This window comes from Mauremys reevesii, linkage group 16 (genome assembly GCF_016161935.1).
Source record: "Mauremys reevesii isolate NIE-2019 linkage group 16, ASM1616193v1, whole genome shotgun sequence".
Classification (NCBI taxonomy): Eukaryota; Metazoa; Chordata; order Testudines; family Geoemydidae; genus Mauremys; species Mauremys reevesii.
Genome location: NC_052638.1, coordinates 18,656,406 through 18,677,071, shown reverse-complemented (window position 1 = coordinate 18,677,071; position 20,666 = coordinate 18,656,406). Strand labels below are relative to the sequence as shown.

The 20,666-nt window shown below is 40.8% G+C and overlaps 1 protein-coding gene across 10 annotated transcripts in view; it reads right to left on the bottom strand.

The window, feature by feature from the left end:
• Positions 1-20,666, bottom strand: part of ZNF423 (zinc finger protein 423) — a 402,730-nt gene that overhangs the window by 241,754 nt on the left and 140,310 nt on the right. For 9 of the 10 annotated variants that reach the window (XM_039503481.1, XM_039503470.1, XM_039503477.1 and 6 more), the window contains one exon: positions 12,141-12,200. The exons of the other annotated variant lie outside the window; for it this stretch is intronic. In XM_039503481.1, coding sequence (XP_039359415.1) covers positions 12,141-12,200 — 60 coding nt within the window. The remainder of the gene's footprint in view (positions 1-12,140; positions 12,201-20,666) is intronic. 10 annotated transcript variants of the gene reach the window in all.

The window sequence follows — 20,666 nt, the reverse complement described above, 5'->3', positions numbered from 1 at the left end:
ATGAAGTTTGAGAACCCCTGCTCTAGCAGATATGGCAACACCTGACCCAAAAGGAACAAAAACCCTGCTGGGATGGGGATTTTGATAACACAAGGCCTTTGAGAGAAAGGAAATGAAAACAGAAAAAATACAGCAGATGAAAGCCCAGGATTCTGAGGTTTGGAAGACTCATCTCTGAAGAGACAAGGTATTGAAAAGGTAAAGGTAAACAAGACATCCACTCCCATCAGTTAAAACATAATTTTGAGAAATGGGATGCAAGTTTTGGTATGTATGTGCTGCAAACCATGCAAGGCACAAATTATTTCAATTCTGCATTGACAGCCATTTCATTGTTCTGCAGAGCTAAGAAAACAATAGCTGGAGTCCATGAAGAATAAAACGCATGCATATGGCTCTACCTCTGTGTAACTGGAAATTCAGAATGAAGGATGTCTAAGGCCCTTTGTTGTCAGTTTTTGCCAATTTTTACCAAAATATTCCTTGCTTTTACAAAAGCTTTTAAAAAAAAATAGATTTTCACCCCAATTTTGTACCGCTCAAGTATATGGAAATACTTGATTATGTTAATAAAATATAATACATTAGATAGACTAATTTATTATTCAGATAAACACATTTAAGTGTAAATGACAGGCTATAAAAGTAAGACAATGTAGCGGAATATGCACACATGCATATATGTACCTACTGTTGACCTATAGTTCATGAAATACACCAGAGCATTAAAATGCTTTCACTTTCAATACTCTTACTTTTCTCTATTTCTTGTATCTGTTCTCCCATCCTCCAATATTAACCCCTATATTTACCCCCCAAAAAAACCAAACAAGTTAACATTTTGTATCAATATTTAGCAGGGGTTTTTTTCTTTTAATTTTGAAATAAATATTGATAAACTCCTGGGAAATTCTAAACAAAATAAAAACCAAAAACGAAGGGCCCTGAGGATGTCACAGCACCCTTAACTTAGTGCCTTGCTGACATGCACTGGGCCTACCTGATGGGCAAATATGACTTTGAAAAAATACATTTGGAATGAGGAGAGCGGGAAAACTCAAAATGATAGTAGACCCACCCCCAAAAAGGTTTTTCCCCTAAATGTGGTGAAAGAATTCACTGCTAGGGTGACACCATGTGCATAATGTTTCAGTTCAGATGGCAATTTTTTTTATAAGGAGAGATGCCTCCAACAATAGACTTGATAATGGGAACACCACCTTACTCTTAATCACAGTAGTTAAGAACAGTAGCACACACTACTATAATAAATGGACTTCAGTTGAGTTCAACCCAAAAGACCTCACTGAGATATGCTAGATTTGATCTAGTCTCAGACATGGATAATACACTGTATTATTGTATATAACTTAGAAAGAATGTCAATTATCTCTGATAGTACAGAGATATGCAATACAATGCAGTGCATTATAGTTCAATTTGTTGGGCCCCAGAAGTCTACACTGCTGCAGATGTCAGCTGTGCCATTTGAGGGGAACTGTCCTTAACCACTGAGTGGCATGACAGTGTTAAGAATGCACCATGTTTATTTGGCTTTATTTAAGTAGATTTGTGACTTTGCTTTCAAATAAAATTATTTTTAAAAAGGAGGGAAGCGTGATTCACCTTGACAACTGATTTTTAAATTATCTTTTATTTCCTTCCCTCTCTTCCCTAGGAAATTAGTTTGCTTCCTAAATGCTGTGGCTGTAATCTTCCCAATTAACATTTTTAATAATAAGTATTTTCCAGATAATGCCATAATACTCAAACAGGTGATACGCACACAGGTGTGTGCGTGTAATTTAAATACTGACACACATGCTGTGCACACATCAGATTGTTCATTCTTGTAGGAGATTCCCTTCCTAAACAAAATGAGAATACCTATAGCATCACACCACCAGAGACATCTGAGCAGATTTATAGGGCAACATCTGTTTCCATGACAGATGTGTGTGTCAAAGCAGCATTACACAGCGCACGGCAATGGCTTCTGAAGGAACTGCTTCTGGAAGAATTTAATTTTTTATAGTTCTCCTTTTCCTTAAAGTGATACGGCCACAGGATGTCAGTCAAACAGAACACAGAACGCATGGGATCTTCTGTCACTCCAGCTAACAACTTAGTTGTTCAAAGAAACATTCTGATTTCTGCAGGGCTTGTATAGCTATGAACTGAATTTCATTCACAGGAAGTAATTTTCCTTACAGACAAAGGCAAAGTTTCCTTAGGAGCACGTACAGACTGCAGTACAATGGGAAGGGATTAGGATATTTTTAATTGCCACTTTTTAGAATATAACTGGCCCTCAAAATTTTTATACTTATATGGCCCCCATTACTACAGTATCTGAGCACCTCAAAATGTTTCATGTATTTATCCTCACAACACCCCTGTGCGGATGTACAGTCACAATTACCTTTTTGTTTTACAATAAATTAGATATATGTAAAATAAAAGATAAAGATAAAACTTAAATTTTCCACAGTATAGCAACAAAAGGTGACTCAAAAGCATTTCCTCTTCTGAGAGGATATACAGTATTATTATATTATACCTAAACTATGGAAGAAACCTCAGCAATAAAAAACAAAGTATCCAAAATAAAAAATGCTATTAGTCCTTTAGGGAATCAAGCATTAACCTCTTTATATACTTAAGGCTTGTCTACACAGAGACTTAGTCCATGGCAAGCCAGGATGTGAAAGTACAGAGCACTAACCTTCCACGCTCTAAGTTCCCATGTGGACACAGTTTCAAACAGCAGTATGTCAAAGCCCACTATGGATCTTTTAGCAAGCAGCAGCAGCAGGGTCCAGACTAGAGTGCTGTAGATCCACATCCCAATTTGCTGCACAGAAAGATCTGGTCTACACTACATAGTTAGGTCGATATAACTAAGGCACATTAATCAACCTAATCATGTCAGTGTGCACACTACAGCCTTGTCCCGCTGATGTAAGTGCCCTACTACACCAACATATTAACTCCACCACCACGAGAGGCGTAGGGCTTATGTCGGTGTAGTTAGGGCAACACAGTGTCTGCGTAGATACTGCATTACTTACACTGGCTGTTGGCCGGCTTGTTAATTTCTCGAACCTCACTCAGAGAGGTGAGAAGCCCAGGCAGCTGCAATCCCCTGCTCCAAGCAGGGAGGCGAGAAGCCCGTTTGGCTGGCCCCATCTCCCAACTAGGAGCATGGAGCCAAGAGCCGGGGTGGGGAGGCAGCTGGGCTCTTGGCAGGGAGCTGCATGGAGGGCAGTCAGCCCCCACCCACCCCTCTTCAATCAATGGAAGCACTTCTGGTGAGGATGCACACCACCAACAGGAAACAGGTAGTGTAGAAACAGGACCTAATAATGGTCGACTTAAGGCGGTAGTGTAGACATGCCCCAAGTTTCCATTTAGACAAACCCTCAACATGTATGTCTACCCTGCAATTAAACACCAGCGGCTGGCCCAGGTCAGCCAACTTGGGTTTATGGGGCTCAGGCTATAGGGCAGTTTAATTGCAGTGTAGATGTTCAGGCTCAGGCGGAGGCTCAGGCTTTGCGACCCCATGAGGGAAAGGGTCCCAGAGCACAAAACATCTACATTGCAATTAAAGAGCCCTGTAGCCCAAGCCCAAGTCAGCTGACACAGGCTAGCCTCAGGTGTTTAATTGCAGTATAGACATACCCAATGGGGTCAGAAAGATGGGAAGCAGGATGACAGTTAGTAATTGTGACAAATAAGCTTAGCTGGATCTGGGACCCAACTTCCAAACTGAGAGGCGGCCTTCTCAGGAAAGCAGGAGGCAAAAGGAAAAGGGAAAAGTCACATGATCTTCCTCAAGACATTTTCTCTATAATGGTTCCAATGGGAGGTGGTGCAGAATAGGCTATTTGGCCAATCCAGCCCTCCTCCACCCCCCAGATCATCACAGGGTAGATGATCAGCAGATGACATGGGCCATCCACTCAGAGGCCTGTACCCCCAGGGACACGCTGACAGGATTCCCACAGGGGGCAGCTGCCACTGTGGGTACAGGGACAGAAAGGTAATACAGTAATACTATCTTTCCAGAACGAACTCTACAGGATTAGTGTTGGGTGGATTGTCTCTCCTCCTGTGTTCCCTCTAAGGTGCGCACTTGTGCGGCTGCACAGGAGCCCATCAAGGGCCGCACACCTGATGAGGAAAGCCATGCAGGCGCGCAACCCCTGGGGCCTGGAAAGGAGAGAGATGTAGGGTGAGGTGGGGAATAGGGATGGGCGGGGAGCTTAGGGCGTGCAGGGCTGCGGCAGGGAGACGCCTCTCCCCCAGCCTCAGAGCTGCTGCAGCGGGGAGAGGCACCTCTCCCCCAGCCATGGGGCTGCTACAGCAGGGAGCCCTCTCTCCCTGCCGCAGTTCCGGGGCAGCCTGCACCCCGGACCCCTCATCCAAGGCCGCACCTCCAAACAGAGCCCTCACCTCCCCCCCGACCCGCACTCTAACCTTCTGCCCCAGCCCTGAGCCCCCTTCCGCACTCCAAACCCCGCATCCCCGGCCCCACCACAGAGCCCTCACCTCCAGCCAGAGCCTTCACCCCCCACACCTCAACCCTCTGCTCCAGTATTTTTCACTTATATAATCAAAGGCCTCTGAATCCAAGAAGAGGTTATCACAACATTAACAATGTTCCACACTCCATCAATAAAGTTCTCAAGCCTTCCATTTCTTGAAGAGCACCTGCTGTATCTGGATGGATAAGATTTTACAATCCCTCAGGCCAAAATTTTAGCCAGAAATTTTAGCCAGAATCTTATTCATCTTGATTTACTAACGAAATTGTCATTTTTAATAGAGATGCCTTAGTTTGGCTGCAGCCCTGGGGAGGGGTGATTTCAGAGTTTCTGGAGGTTTTTAATGCTCACTCAACTTACCTTAAAATTGTTCTGATATGGAGGGAACATATCCAGGAATTATTTTGCATTCTACCACTTAAAAGTTAAATAAAGCAATAACTACTACCTAAAAACAAAACAAAACAAAAAACACTGTTTTCACGTCACGGGGTGAGCTGGCCTATTAAAGGTTTGGGGGCTCAACCTCATCTGTGCCAGGTTTAACCCACCTCCCCACATGGAAGGAATGAATACCCAGGCCATGTGATGGGGAGCATGTGACCAAGAATGGGCCTTACTTGTAGAATATAAATTTGGTCCGAGGAGACATGCATGAGAAAGTAGATCTAGGAATGAGGCCTAAGAACCTCTGGACTAAGAACAGTCAGAAAAGGGCCAGTAAGGAGGCCTAGGCTGAGTAACTCTCCAGAGCTGCTAGGTAAAAGATCTGAGAGAGAGACCTGCAGGGAACAGGAACTACTTGGAGGAAAGTCTAAGTAGGGCTCAGACTAAGAACCCTGTGAGTGTGAGCTAGCTAGGAGGGCTGGGGGGGAAATATGGGTTGCTTTGAACTTTAAATGAATAAATCAGACTCCCAAAAGAGGAAAGTTACTGCGAACACACTTGCAATGTAATGTCTGATTAACTGGGGCAGTGTCAGGACCTAATGCCAGACTGGGTAAGTCCTTGCTACATTTACAAAAAAAACCAGTGCTTTCTTCTCTAATGCTCTTTTTGCAACAGAAATTTGAATGTATTCCCACAGCAGAGCATGTAAATGATACAATGCCATGTTAGCTTATTCTCCACTGGAAACTCAGGTAGTCCGAGTGCTGGGAGTGTAAAGAAACAAAGCAAAGTTTGGCAAATGGAAAAGGAAGAAACAAATAGGTAAAGAAGCTACAAAGATAACAAGAAAAACAGAAAGTAATATATCCCCCCTTAAAAGTACCCGCCCATTTTAATGTATTTGACAGAGCCGAGTTAGACCCAAGTAATGGAAAGACATTCATCTTCTGCAACAGTTGAAGTGAGAGTTACGAATCAAAATATTTGGGAGGCACTGCACAAGGATACAGGAGGGAAAAAGAAGTGTATTTTGGGGTTAGTCTCTCAAAACAAAATCTGCTAATTTTACCTCTTTTTCCAGCAAAAAAACTTTTTAAAAAGGCAATTAAAAAAGGAAGTAGCACAGTGTACAAAACCAGCATGTGGGAGAACCCTGGTGCTGGCACAGCACCAAATCCTTGTGTTGAGTGACTGCCAGCAGAACTATAGACACAGTACAAGGACAGAGGGAGCAGCGGGTCCAAAAAGCTTTCTTCTTCCATTATTATAACAGGTCAACTTGCTCTCCATGTGGAGCACTCTAACCGCTACTATTGCAGTGTATGCCCTGACATAGTGACAGCTCTGTGAGAACTTCCTTTATAAACCACTTTCAGAGGTATATCATATAAAAGATGCCATATACATACATACACATAGTTCATTTCAGAGTTCATGTGCCTTCTTTATGCCTAGCCATGGGACTAGATGGTACAACAGCATCTGCCAAGGCCAATACAACAGAGGAAGCAGCACAAACACATCCTCGGTGCTATCCTCTTCTCCTTTTTCATCTTCCCATTGCCACCTCTTCTTCAACTCCCAAACCAGTGACCACTGCAGCAGAATAGCCTGAAAACCTACAGATTCTGAACCCACCAACAGCTCAGAAGCTGATGGAGAAGAGTACCTCATCCGATGAAATAAGGGGAGACTAGAACCCCCAAATCCTGCATGTAGATGTGGAGAGAAAAATAATGCCTGCCTGCAACTTGAGTGCAGAAAGACTGAACAAGCAGTGTGATTTGAGAGGATTTGGGAAGGAAGAAGGAAGACACAAGAGAGAGACAATAATTGATACACAAGTTGAAAACAGTATAAAGCTTAATGTATGTGCTGAACTACAGCACCTACACAGGCCAACACCCAGTGAATACAGCAATGAGTGCTTTAGAAATAGGGTGACCAGATGTCCCGATTTTATAGGGACAGTCCCAATTTTGGAGTCTTTTTCTTATAGAGGCGCCTATTACCCCTCACCCCCTGTCCTGATTTTTCATATTTGCTGTCTGGTCACCCTATTTAGAAATTAATGTAATAACTGCCTAGCGCCATCCCTGCCAGTCACGCTATTTCATTTCAAGGGGTTTATTCCAGCATGACTGGTTTATGACACAGTATTTTTAACATTTTGACTTTTTTATTGGCACTGATGGCACACTGTCCTAAAGCAAACAAATTCTGAAATGACACTTCTGTAAACGTATCCAATGAACACTGTATTATAATGACCCCCTACACACACCACCAATTTCCAAGTGTAATAGTTCAGCTCACATCCCATCCCTTATTTGTGCTACTGGAACATCATTTTGTGTTTCCCCAACTTCTCAGTTTGTGTCACAACCCAAAGTTATTGAACCCTACTTTTGTGTTTAAGTAGCAAAAAGGCAGTCTGGAGTTACATGTATCTAAGGAACTGACAAAAAGTGCAAGCCTTCTAGTTCACTGAGTTCCTGGGAAGAACACAGAATCTTACTCTGGTTGCCCCAGACAATTAAGCTTGGCTCCCTCAAGGCCTCCCAGCCTAGCTAATGAGAAATTCCCAAGCAAACCCCATATAAAAATGCTCTTTATACCTCTTTAAAAATGCCTTAGATTCTCTATATATTTGGTAAGACTTTTTACTTCTTTAAACTGTCCCTTGTTGCTCCTCTAGATAATGCTCCAGTGATGTATTACAATAGTAATACAGGACTGCAAAGCAATGGGCTATCCAGACAAATATTAAATCTTATTTTCCTCTTCGCTTAGAAGAAACAGAAAACCCTTTGGCAAACCAGAGCTCTTGATGCTTCTCTGTCCTCCCACTGGAAACCCTGCCCAACCTACCCTATATCTGAGATGCTTTCTGTGTTAGATGTGGGGGCAGCAGTGCAAGCTTGCAAGTGTGGCAGTCACTGTTAACAGAGAGAAGCAGAGTAAATGAGCATTCTACCTCTCTTGTCCTCTGGGACATAACACATAACTGTCTATTAAACAACAAAACATTACTGATCTGCTAACTAAGTCCCTAAGATTCAGAAAGAAAAAAAGAAAAAAAGATTCTTGTTCTTAAAATTTAAGTTCAAAAGCAAGTATACAAAATTGAAGAACCAGGAAACTTACATATACCCTTTGCTAGATCACAGACTAATACCAAGAGATTATTTTTTCATATCATCAGAGCAACCTCTCTCTCATAATTAGGCTAGGAAGGATTAGATTTTTATCAGTAAATAACAGTAAACATCGATTTCACAGTACACACACAAACTGACGAAGAATACTTCCATCTACAATAACTGAAATGTACAGAGAGATGAAGAAAGAAAAATGTGGCTTAAGAATTTATTAGAGTTTGATTTAAGGATGTTTTATTTTGTATATTTTAAGACGTGATCTTAACAATTTGTGTTTTAACGGTTATAAAGCTTTAACTTTTTGAATCTCAGTATCTACTATCATTAAATAATTGTCAACACCCCCAATAATTTCCCACAACTGTGAAAATTTTAATCCATAAAAATTGGGAAAAAAATGTTTGAAGTCCATGATTTTGCATAATTGAAAATAAATAAATAAATAAATAAAAATCTTAAAAGTGCCTAAAAATAAACACTGATATTATACACTGAAATCATAAAAATATAAAAATATAACTCTTCTTAGCTTACTTATAATGTGTTCTATTGATTCTCCAAATTAATACACACAGTTTAAATTATGATAGAAAACTGTCATTTACAAAACTAGTTCAAGTCACGTTTAAAGAAGCTGAACTGACTCCCCAATAATAAGAAGGCTTGGACTTCTGTAAAACCTTTCAACTGGACAGATAACTGGGAGAAGAGCTTTTAATCACCAGTCTAGGTAGAGGTTAAAATTTTACATAAAGAAAAGACAACCAACTGAACTAAAAAGACAAAATCCTTGCAGTAAATAATCAATGTGATTCATAAAAACATGGCCACATGAATTCCATTGACAACATGCACATTGATAAATCTCCACATGTTGCATTAAATATCGCCTGCAAATCAATGATTTGTAAGCATCCTCCATTGTTCAGAACCTCTTTGAAACTTTGACAGTGAAGTGGTATTTTTTGAAAAACTGAAGTAGCCACATTAACAAAGTTCTAGCATTTGTGGTACTTTGAAAGCTACAACACCTCAACAAGAGTTCTATTTCCATCCTTCCAAAATACTTCTAATTTACAAAATACAATAATCAGGAGAGCCAGTCCAGCAAACACTGAAGTCAACAATCACATGCTTTCAAACCTACTCAGCTAGCTCTTACAGTTGTGGAAAGTTCACTGGCTCTGCATTTCCTGCCTTGCAGAGATGATAATGCCACAGGACTGGAGCTTATAAACTCTGCAGCTCTCGGCTGAACAAGGAGTCTGCTTCAGCACAGTTTAAATACTGTGTACAACTAGAGCTTCAGTCACACCTCAGGGGACATATTCAGCATTGGCATGACAGAGAGATTTTGTTAACTGCGGTTCAGATAACTGATTATACTCTACAATAAAATAAGTTTGGAAATTAATTTTTTGGAAGAACCGAAAAAATTCTAGTTGACTAGTTACTGCTTTGAAAATGCCTCTTCAACCCTAGGATTTTAATAACATTAACCATAATTTTTTTTTTTTACAAATTAAGATTTATTTTTAAAAAATCCATTTTCTATGCAAATCTAACCAAGAGAGGCTGGGTTGTTTCTATTTAGGCAACAACATACTTTATTGTTGTATGGGGAAGCCATCATTAGAAACAGAACTTAGTTTAAGGCTTGCAATGTAAGTGTCCTGCTATGCAACTAAATAAGGCCAGGTCTGCACTAAAAACGCGTCAGTACAAGTATATCCTCCTAGTGCAGACAGCTTATACCAGCAAAAAAGTGCTGTTTTAGCTTATACTGGTTCGGAGAGCAAAGTAAGCTATATCAACAAAGGTGTTTTTAGGCCAGTGTAATGGTCTAATTGAACTTTTGCTGGTACAGAAATTCTGTAAAAAAGGTCACACATCTAACCAACGTTGCTGTAGTAGCTAAAGTTACTACTACAGACCTGGCCTAAGAAGCTTCATTAGCTCAGAGAAAGACAGAGTTTGGGCACACAAGCCGGAAGATAATTCCTCAGAAGTCACAGTGGATCTGTTTGCATCCACACGGAGATGTGCAAAACACTTGAGAAGAAGAGTGAGGAATATGTTAATTTAAAACATCTAGCAAATGGTTCACCCTTAACAAGTCCAGTTTTTGGTGTTTTCAAGGGGAAAAGGTATATTGCTGATTTGGGCTAGAGAAGGTAGGGGCATGAAATGAGAAGCTGAAGCATGTTTTTCCCCCTTTATTGAAGTTCTACATCACACTACTAGAGTTAATGCAAACAGGAAGATCATAAAAGAACATAATGAAAGTCTTGCACACTGGGACTAAGGGACTGGTTTCAGTTACTGAATATAGCTTTGGAGGCACACCACACAACAGTGAGTAACTCCACAGTATTACACCACTATATATTATGGCTTCTTAATGTTTTTTTCTGTATAGCTCTTCAGCCTTATTCCAGTCTGCAGCCTCATGTTTTGTACCCTATCCAATATAAAGGTTCAGAAGATTAAAATTCACCTCTACGAAGTGTGTCAACATGCATTTCCTTAAATTAGATGTAAAGTAGATCACACACACAATAGTAATATATCATTCCAAGGGTCTAGAGTTAGAATTACTCATATTTTCAACTAGTAACAGGATACCCTGTTGCTCATTATCTCAGCTCTGTGAGAAAATGGGAGCAGAAGCAGCTAATTTGTGAAAACTCTTTCACAAGCTCTTCTAATACCTTCAATATATTCACTAACCTCATCCAGAAAACCCAAATGCACTCCATCCTAGTGACGTGTATAGATATATTTTTTGTGCCTCAGCCAGTTATATTTAATATAATTCAGGATTTTTGATAGATAACATTGGTTACTCCACTCCACTGCTGTTTGAGACTAAGGTCAAGCAAGAAAGACTGAGAGTGCTCTTTTCATGCACTGTTAGCTCCAGGCACAAAGGGGCCTTCTGCATCACAGTCAGGGGTTTTCAGCAGCAAGAATATTTGCTATCAAAGAACAGTGAAAATACAAATCGTTCAAAGCAGCCATAGTGGAGAAGATGCTGTACCCAGAACAACATACACTATGTTTTGTACAAAATGGAATGCCACAAGTACCGTGGCAAAGACAAATTTGTCTTAAAGACCAGCCAAATACTGACTATGGTGAGAAAAATCCCTTGTGAACTTGTTTCCCAGTGATTCTTATAATATCCACACTGAATGGGGATTTATTACCATTGTTTATTTTCATATTACTGTTCAGCATCTATTTAGATTGTGAATTCTCGTGGTCTACCACTGCTATAATACCATAATATGTTTCTATATTAAGACAGTATTGAAGTAGAGTTAATGTTAACCATTTTATCACCTTAAAATCAAAATAAATTATATACAAATTTGTATTCTGAGAATTCCATACATATTACACAGGCAAAATATGTACTTCAAATCAAAATAGCATTACGTACATCAGACTGAGTAAATAACTTGCCACCAACCATACACCTAGACTAATCTGACATCCTAACTTGCTTAATCTACTTTACTTTCTGATCCCCTTTTTATTCAAATGTTCAATGTAATATAGGTTAACAGGTTCTGGACACATATCAGGTTTACATAGACACTGGTAAATATATTAGATCTTTCCAAACTTATGCTCACCTGGTCTAAGAATGCTTTGTAATTTCTTCCAAGAAGAGCAACACACACGTTCCAATTGAGACTGAAGTTTAAAATTCCTATTAGAGTAGTTTTTATGTAATTAGATTGGAGTGAATGTGCAACAGTGCCATTGCAGAAAACTTCAAAGCAGTTATACTGGAGAAATCACAACCCATTTCTATGTGCCCACAAGAAGAAAGAATGGCTCTCTTGAGGATAAGAGTATATTAGTCTCTGTATGTAATAGATTTTATTGACCATATGGAACTGATATAAAAATTGTGTTGCAGTGGGTAGTCTTGGATTTGAGACAGGAATGTGACACAAAATACAGTTTCTGTAAAATGCCTGGCTGCTTTCTGGAAGCCTTTGCAATCAGAAAAACCTAGAACATTTACCTGATTGAGTCACTGATGAGTCCCAGTTCAAAGCAAAATCTGAAGATTCACCCTCTTCGACTGAAAGAGAACAAAATACAGTTTGTGATTTCTACACAAAATGGGAAGCACGAGATAATTAAAGTCCCATATACTATTAAAGTGTTATAAGAGATTTCTGCCCCAGTGAAGAAAATATTATTTTCCATAAAATAACTTTAGGGTGATAATTTAGTAAAGTTTCTGTCCAAACATTTTCAACTTGGCTACTAAATTTGTGCCTGAATATTTTCCCCCCATGTACAATTAACCAAATTTACACATGCAAATGTGAGTGAGGTTTAACTACCACAATGTATTGTGGATGTGCAGATTTAGGGAGTTGGTGCACACAAAAACTGCAAAATTGTGGCTGCAAAGAGATTGTTTTGAAAACGTCACTAACATATCACACCAAAGATATGTTCAATGAAAACAATATTGACGAACTACAACATGTATGTTTTAAAAAGTTTGGTATCCAAAACACCATATGTTACGTACATACACATTTTGTAATATTGAAGTCACATAGGCACTTTTTCTTTGAATGTTTATATTGTAACTTAAGGCCTGATCATGTGAAGATAATGGGGGTAAGATGCTCAGTACCTTGCAGAATCAAACACTTATCTAGCACTTGGGAAAGAAGTAAACACAACATTTTTTCTTGAGCCGTTCAAATTTTGTTTAGCCAACCTTGTGCCCCTTAGAAACAGCCAAGAGACCAGCTGCCAACTAGGAGCCCAATTCTACTCCCACTTCAGACAACAGCAATTTTACTATTGTCAAATTGTGTGCATTTGAAAGTCAGAGGTCCAGAGATTGTTAACATCCCCCTTAATAAACATATACAACAGTGTCCTTATTTCTCCCTCATAAATATAGTTTGGATATTGGACCTTTATCCTCTGACATACACCATTTTACTGTACACTCAACACTACTACCCCCACACCTTATCCACACTTGACTTCATCTAAAAAATGGACTTCTACAGGATCCTGCAGCTGAAGTCAATGTACCACTCTAAACTCACATTACCTAGCTCCCATTGACCACACTGGTGGTTATATGCCCAGACCTTAGACCTAGGTTTATGGCCCTTAGATTCAATTTTTATTACCTGGATGCCTCGTTTTTTTTCCAGAGGGCTCTAATATCTTTGATGCAGTTCTAGCAAGTTGATGTGGGTGGTTTTAAAAAGAAATTGGGAATAGACAAGATAACTAAATGGGTAATATAAAAAATATTTTGATGCACTGTAATCTTATGTGCAGATCGCACAACAAATGTACATTCCACAGACGTCTACAACTACAGTAGTGCTGTTGTATAATTTTATTACTTCAACAAGATTGGCCACTTCAGTTGATGCTGATGATCCTTTAAAATTAGCTGTAGTCTTTTAAACAAACCTACATGGACACAAAAGCACATTTCACAAAATATTATATTTGGAATGATGGAAAACAAAGTATAAAATGTGAAAATCAATAAAACTCCCATTTATTTTGACACAAGTAGGATTGGGCCAAACATTTGCTCTAGTAAAAGGTTCACCCACCATTTTGTATCTCTGAGAGCACCATCTTGTTTCATTTTTGTGACAAGTACTAAAATGCAAAAGGAAAATTCTGGACATAATGAGGCTAAATATTGCTTCAGCTCTTACAACAGGTATGTTTCAACAATAAAATTACATGTACATTGGGAGAAGATATTTTTCCCCCAACATGTCAATTAAGCTAACTTTATATTGCATGTCTTATTCAAAAAGGATAAGCAGAATGTTTTTATTTTATTATGGAAATTTAAAAAAAAATCACTTTTCTAACGGATAAGAGAATAAAACTTACTAAATCTGCTAAAAAATATGGCAAGGCCTTAACTTCAATAACAGTTAAATAAGATATATATGGAACCACTGTTGGTCATCTGTAATTTTAACAACGGACTAACTCACATTTTGGCTAAACACAAGAGACTGCTACGGTCCTTGAGCTGTAGGTCACTTGATTTCAACAGAACAACAACACTACACTTTTAGGAATCCCTTAAATGAGGCCAAAGGTTAAATGCTTAAAAGGTTAAATGAATGCCTCTACTGACATTAATTTGTTTTGCTCTGCTGAGTGGATGAGGGAGGGAGAACACTACATTTTTATATTTAAATGAAGATGACAACACAAATTCAATTAATATTATTGTTATGATTTCAGGTTCTTCTCCACGCACTCATGCAAACATATCACCTCATCTAACAGTTTCATGGAGCAAGGGAGTCAATTGCCTCACTAGTTTAGACATAAATGCATTTTAGCTGTTGTTGCTCATCCCACTAATTTTTCCCCCTCTCTTTTTTCATTTTCTTTCTTTTCCTTTTTTCTTCCACTTCTCTCTCTCTCTCTCTTTTTTATTTTAACAAACACACTATCTTTGCAGGATCAAGGATGAGAAAAAGTAATAGCAAACCCCCTCTAAGAGCTATTGTTACGTTTGACTACTGTGTAACTGAACAGGTTTTCTTTATCCAGCAGAACAGGACTTCAAATTGGTCTCTTCAACAATAAGGTAACTGGCAGGGGCGACAGGAAAAAAAGAAGTCAGATCACTTCACACTGTTTGAGATGGGTGCTTGCTGTGGAAGCAGGAGCACATAAGGTAGCAAGTGGTACAAAAAGGCTGGCATGGTTAGTCTTGTACTTCCCTGAAATGAGATTCTTACTATAGAAATTATTATTATTCTACAGCACCATAACAATGCATGGGGCCTAAGGGACAATTAGAAAGATAGACTATCTCTTTGGACAAGGGACCTAAGAGGGGGCCTGCAAACACTCAGGTTACTCATGTGCCCAACTGTTTGCAAGACCAGACCCTAAATTAGACATCAGGTACCAAGGGATGTCAAACAAAGGACAAGAATCAATGATATAAGGAAAGCATTTAACATAAAAATATTCAGTCTGCACACCAATATGATTAACAAGCCACAGCTATTTAACTATCTGTTCCATTAATTTCCTGTCCTGTGCACTTTGGCAAGTAGGGAAGGAAGGATGGCCCCACAATTAAAGTGCAGAACTAGGAGTCAAAAAATCTGGGTTAATTTTCCAGCTCTGTTACAGACTTCTGGTGTAACCTTAAGTTACCTAACCAGCATATACCTCTCTACTGAAAGGGGATAATACCTCACAGAGGTGTTGTGAGGCTTTTCTCATTTACATTTCTAAATCATTGGACATAAATTGTTATATAAGCACATGTATTTGAAGTGTGTGGGGGAGGGGGGGAATGTCTGCTGAGACAGTAAATATCCAAGCATTAAAAAAGTTGACAGGACAGCATTACCTGAAACAAAAAAAACTTTTAATACTTGGCCATTAAGGGCTAAATTCTGCCCTCTGGTGCATGAGTCCCCTGTTGATTTCATTTGGAAGGACAGGATGCATATGTTAGAAGTTCCCTGTGTTGGTTAAGGAAGGGCTGTCTAGAGGCTTTGTCCAAACTCATCCAGTGAGTAGAATAAAGGTTGAATATTTTGCTTACAGGCTCAGCAGGTCCTCCTGAGGAGCAAACAGCAGGTCAGACTGGGGTTTGACTGCTGAGGTTACATAGGCATCTCCAGTGAGATGCAGTGAGTCAGAAAAACCTTGTTCATAATTTTAGTTAGGGAAATGTTTAACTTTAGTTTGCTTTCCCTGTCTGTCCTTACGTGTTATCTCTTTTATTATTTTCTGACATGATTTGAAGCTTGGTTCAATTTCTATTTTGTATTCTATTTTGTATATTTGTTTATAGCAGTAGTGTTAGACTTTGTAAATAAATTACACCTTTTTATCTCTGTTTCCCCCTACCTCGTGGAGACTGGTTTATTTAAAACAATAATAGTAATAGGTACAGCAGAAGGGAATAGAATCTAACGGGACCACTTTCAAGATATGATAGTAATATACGGATCTATGGAGACCATTCTTAACCAAAAAAAAAGTGGCACTGAAAACCTATTTATTGTGTAAATCCTCTACCAGAAAGATCCACCCAACTGTGTCGTGCAGCTGGCTGATTGGTTTAAAGATTAAAGGTTGTCACAAATGATAAATGAATTATGCCAAAAATATAATGCCTAAAACCGGTCTGTTGCTAAATAGGTTCATGCCATGTCCAAACTGATGGTAGCCCCTTATGAAGTCCAGAGACTATGGGGGGTCTAGGATAGATTTCAATGTTGACTCTGAGTGACAAAATAAGGTTGAGCAACATGGAGGTTGATGCATGGGCTTCTTGCCTGAACAGCATAGTTAGAGGCAAATTGTTGAGACAAGAAAACACGAGGACACCATAATATCTGACATAAGCTGCTACGATGGAAAACACCTTGGTGAAGACCTGGGGAGCAGCGGCTATGCCAAAGATGAGCACAGAGCACTCTGTACTGGAAATAGCTGGCGCCCATTGTGAATCTGAGGAAATGTCAGTGGGTTCCATGGATATCCATGTGAAAATAAGCATCCTTCATATTGAGAGCCATAAACCACATGCCTTTCTCTGTCGACAGGATAATCACTGCCAGCATGACCGTATGAAACTTGAGCTTGTGAAAGAAGCGATTAAGGTGCCGAAGATCGAGGATTGGTCTCCATGTGCCTGTTTTCTTGAGTATCAGTAAATAAGCGAGTAGAACCCTGTTCTATCACTTCATCCAAAGATAAGGAGGGAAATCTAGCTGGTTGTGGAGGCACTGTCAGGACCAGACTAAGGGTTTCTTCCTCTACTATAGGATCCCTTAAGGGGAGGCAGGTGAAGATTTCCTTGCGGACTGGGCTGGTTCCAAGAAGGGGGAGGTATAGGGACAAGATTCCTCAGTATGGCCAATAGGCTGGATCCCAGGGAGGTTGTGGTGTCCCCACAGCATGGGGTACCAATGGCTCAGAGATGGTTGAGGTGGTAGATGCTGCCATGGACTTGGCAGTCTCCATGAAGGTGCGTAGTGGTGATCAGATATGGTCAGTTCTTCTCCCAGTTCTGATTCATCAGAGAAGGAAAAGATTGACTCATGTTCCAAAGGCAGTACTATTAGAGACTGTGGAAGGGCATAAATTATCAGAGCGGATGGTGAGGGATCTCATACCTCAGGCATATCCTGTGGCAGAGAAATTCTCTCTCTAGAAGTGGAGAGGCCTGATAGATGGGTGACTCTGGGTTTGGCATGGCAAACACATCCTGGGACGCGGCTCTGGCTCCAGATCGCCCCACTGTAAGAGGCACCTTCTCCTCCTGGGTATCAGTGCTGGCGCCGTGGACTTTCCTGGAACAGGACGATCCCACATATTTTGGGATGCCAGTGATAATAATACCAATGGAGCAGTGCTCAGAACCACCAGATTCCATTGCTTGTGTGACTTCTTCTCATGTCTCTGGGACTGAGCACGTGATCTGTCACCACATCTCGAACTCGTGGAAGGAGTGTTCACTTTCTTCAATTTTGAGGCAGACTTAGTCCCATGCTTATGGGTATGCTTCCTTACCTCATGACTAGGCCTCGCTATGGGGTCTGTGAGGGTGGCTCCGACAGCACCGGATTTGGACATGGTAGCAGGAGACACGCTCCTCACTGATTCAGTCCAATGTATGTGGGAGTTCCCTGGCCTGGGCCCAAGTGAGGTCTCGAGGAAAGCTCCATGAGGCGCTTCCAGAGGCAGAAGGGAAGGATAGGCAAATACTGCACCTGGACACATGGGAGCTTCTCCCAAGCAGAACAGACAGTGTTGGTGTTCGTCGCTGACCAAGAAGGAACACAGGCAAGAGGCACAGAGTTTGAAGCCCGGAGTCTGGGGCATAGTCCAATACCCGCATGCCAGTACAGGGGAGGAGGGAGGAATTGGCAAAGAAAACAAACAAAACAAAACAAAAACCCCAAATCTGTCTAGACCAAGTACTAAAACTACAATAAAAGTAAAATAAACTGGTAAAACTAGCCTAAAAGCTGGCAAACTATGTACACTGTCTTATTTCAAAGTGCGTCAGTGACGAGGAGACTGAAAGTTCCGACCCAGACCACCCGGCAGTGAGAAGGAACTGCCGATGCAGTCTGCCTGCCCCGCCCTTTCTCTGACAAAAGCACAAGACGAGCCAGGGCTCAGGCAAGGAGCAACAGATACCACTTTCAAATTCTCTGACTCTGAGCATATAGCATGCATGCATAACCCTCACTGGAATACAACAGGGACCCTCACTCAAAGAAGAATAAATGTTTTCTGAGAAACAAGGGACAAAATCATAATTAACCAAAATCAAGGATTAGACCCTTCCATAGGTGCTATTTAATCACTTTGATGATGCAAACACAGAAATGTACACTACTATTGTGCAGCAACAGCAGGACACAGATACTGCTAAACCACTGAGACAGAGGTGATGACTTTGTGATTTCCTGGGGGGTGCTTGACTCCTGCTCCACCCCAGGCCCCACCCCCATTCCACCCCTTCCCCCAGCTCCCACCTCGCCTCTTCCTGCCCCCACTCCAGCCCCTGAGCTCTCACAGAGTCAGCACCTATGCCCTGAGACTCAGATCTGATAGAAAGATGCATAAGTACTTGAAACATTCTCCTTCGGAAGTACAGCATGGAAATATTAAAGGAAAGAGAGGTGAAGTTTAAGGATGCAAGCCAAGATTTTAAAAAGCAGCTAGTGATTTTACCTCAACCTGAGACACCTTAAAAGGGCCTGTTTTCTTGAGAGCAATGCTCAGCACTTCATAAAAAACAGTGCCCTTTGAGATATGTTTCACACTGGACTGAAAAATTTTAGAATCTTGGCTATAACCAGTGGTGAGCTGGAGCCGGTTCCCACAGGTTCCCAAGAACCGGTTGCTAAAATTAGACCTCCATGGAGAACCGGTTGTTAAAGGGCCAGGGAGTGGGCAAAGAACTCCGGTCCGTGGGCCGGACCATCCTGTTGCTCCCAGGATTCCCAGCTGGGGAGGCTGAGGCTCCCCCGGCCCTTCCCCAGCTGCAGCGTGGCCAGCCGCTGGCATCAGCTGGGCAGCTCAGCTGAGCTCCGGAGTTGTCCTGCTGCTTTGAGCTGCGGGAAAGGTAAGGGGAGAGGGGGCTGCATGCTCTAGGGCTGCCGGGGGGGCAAGTGGGGCAATTTGCCCCAGGCACTGCAGGGGCCCTCGGCCCCTCCCCCGCTCCCCCCCTTAAATCAGAACTATTTATAGGGAACCGGTTGTTAAGATTTTGGCAGCTCAGCACTGGCTATGTCTACAATAAATTCCAATCATTCTTGTCAATTACAAACACCTTCCTTTCCCCCATTTTTTTCCAAACTATGAAAGGTGTTTGTGCATTCAGTTATGTTTGTAGCAAGAAACAAGGGCTATGTAAAAAGTTCATACTATATCTGCTCTCTGAGTCATTGTTTTGAAATGTCTTAAAAATAAATTTTCACTCCTATTAGTAATGCAGAGCCAATATTGCTAGAGAACAGCATCCTGGATTGTATTCTGCTTCATGCACCATCAACAAAAGTGTCAGTCAAGTTCAAAGTACAGTATATTATTGGTGATTATGTCAATTTTCAGATCTCAGGTTGAGTTCATAGTCAATTTAAAAAAAAAGGAGTTAGAAGTAGGTTTGAAAGTTCTCTCAGTTCCTTTATCAGTTTTGTGGCCTTACCCTTATTTTTGTTTGTTGTTAAAAAGTTTCTCTCTCCTCTGTTGCTGTGTGAATGAGCTACATAAACTCCAGTGGAGATAAACTGACTGATTGACCGTACAGATGAAAAAGGGAAACAAACTGTGTACTCAAACTGTCATCCAGTGCACGAAGTAAACAAACTGGAAACAAAGACAGAGAGGCACCACTCTTTTAGTCTAATTCTTCAATTACAGTAATCTTGGTGCTACTAGTAACTATGGTCATAAAGAACTTCCACAGTTTCTAAACTGACAGTATCCTTTTAATGAAGTTTGTCTGGGAATCAACTCTGAAGTTGAAATCCTCTAGAAATAAAATGTCTTAGAATTAGTTTCCATGCAAAGAGCTTTGAAAATGTCCTTGGGCTAGCACATACAGAAAATCTTCTTGTGATAGACTCAAAGGGGCAGATTCTCCAGTTCAAGGTAACTTTTTGCTGAATAAGTGGAGAATTCCCCATGTGCAGAGGGAATCTCTGCTGGCATAGAGATGCCAGAGTTGCATAGCACCTTCATACACCAGTTGCCGTCTCATGCTGACATAAAAAAACAGAAGAGGGAGCAGGTAGGGATGGGCTTGCTGAAGAAAAATGTTGGGGGTGTGGCAGACGTGGATTCTACTGTTATACCCAGTTCTCCACTGGCATAAGGGACCTTACACCAGCAATGCCAGCAGCATTAGAACAAGATGCCTTTCTGCTCTAATTTATGAGAAGAGGAGGAAGCCCTGAATCAGGCAGTCACAACCAGATCCCTCTGGCCACCACTCTTCACTACAACCAAGCACAGCTTAGATGCAGTAGGGAAC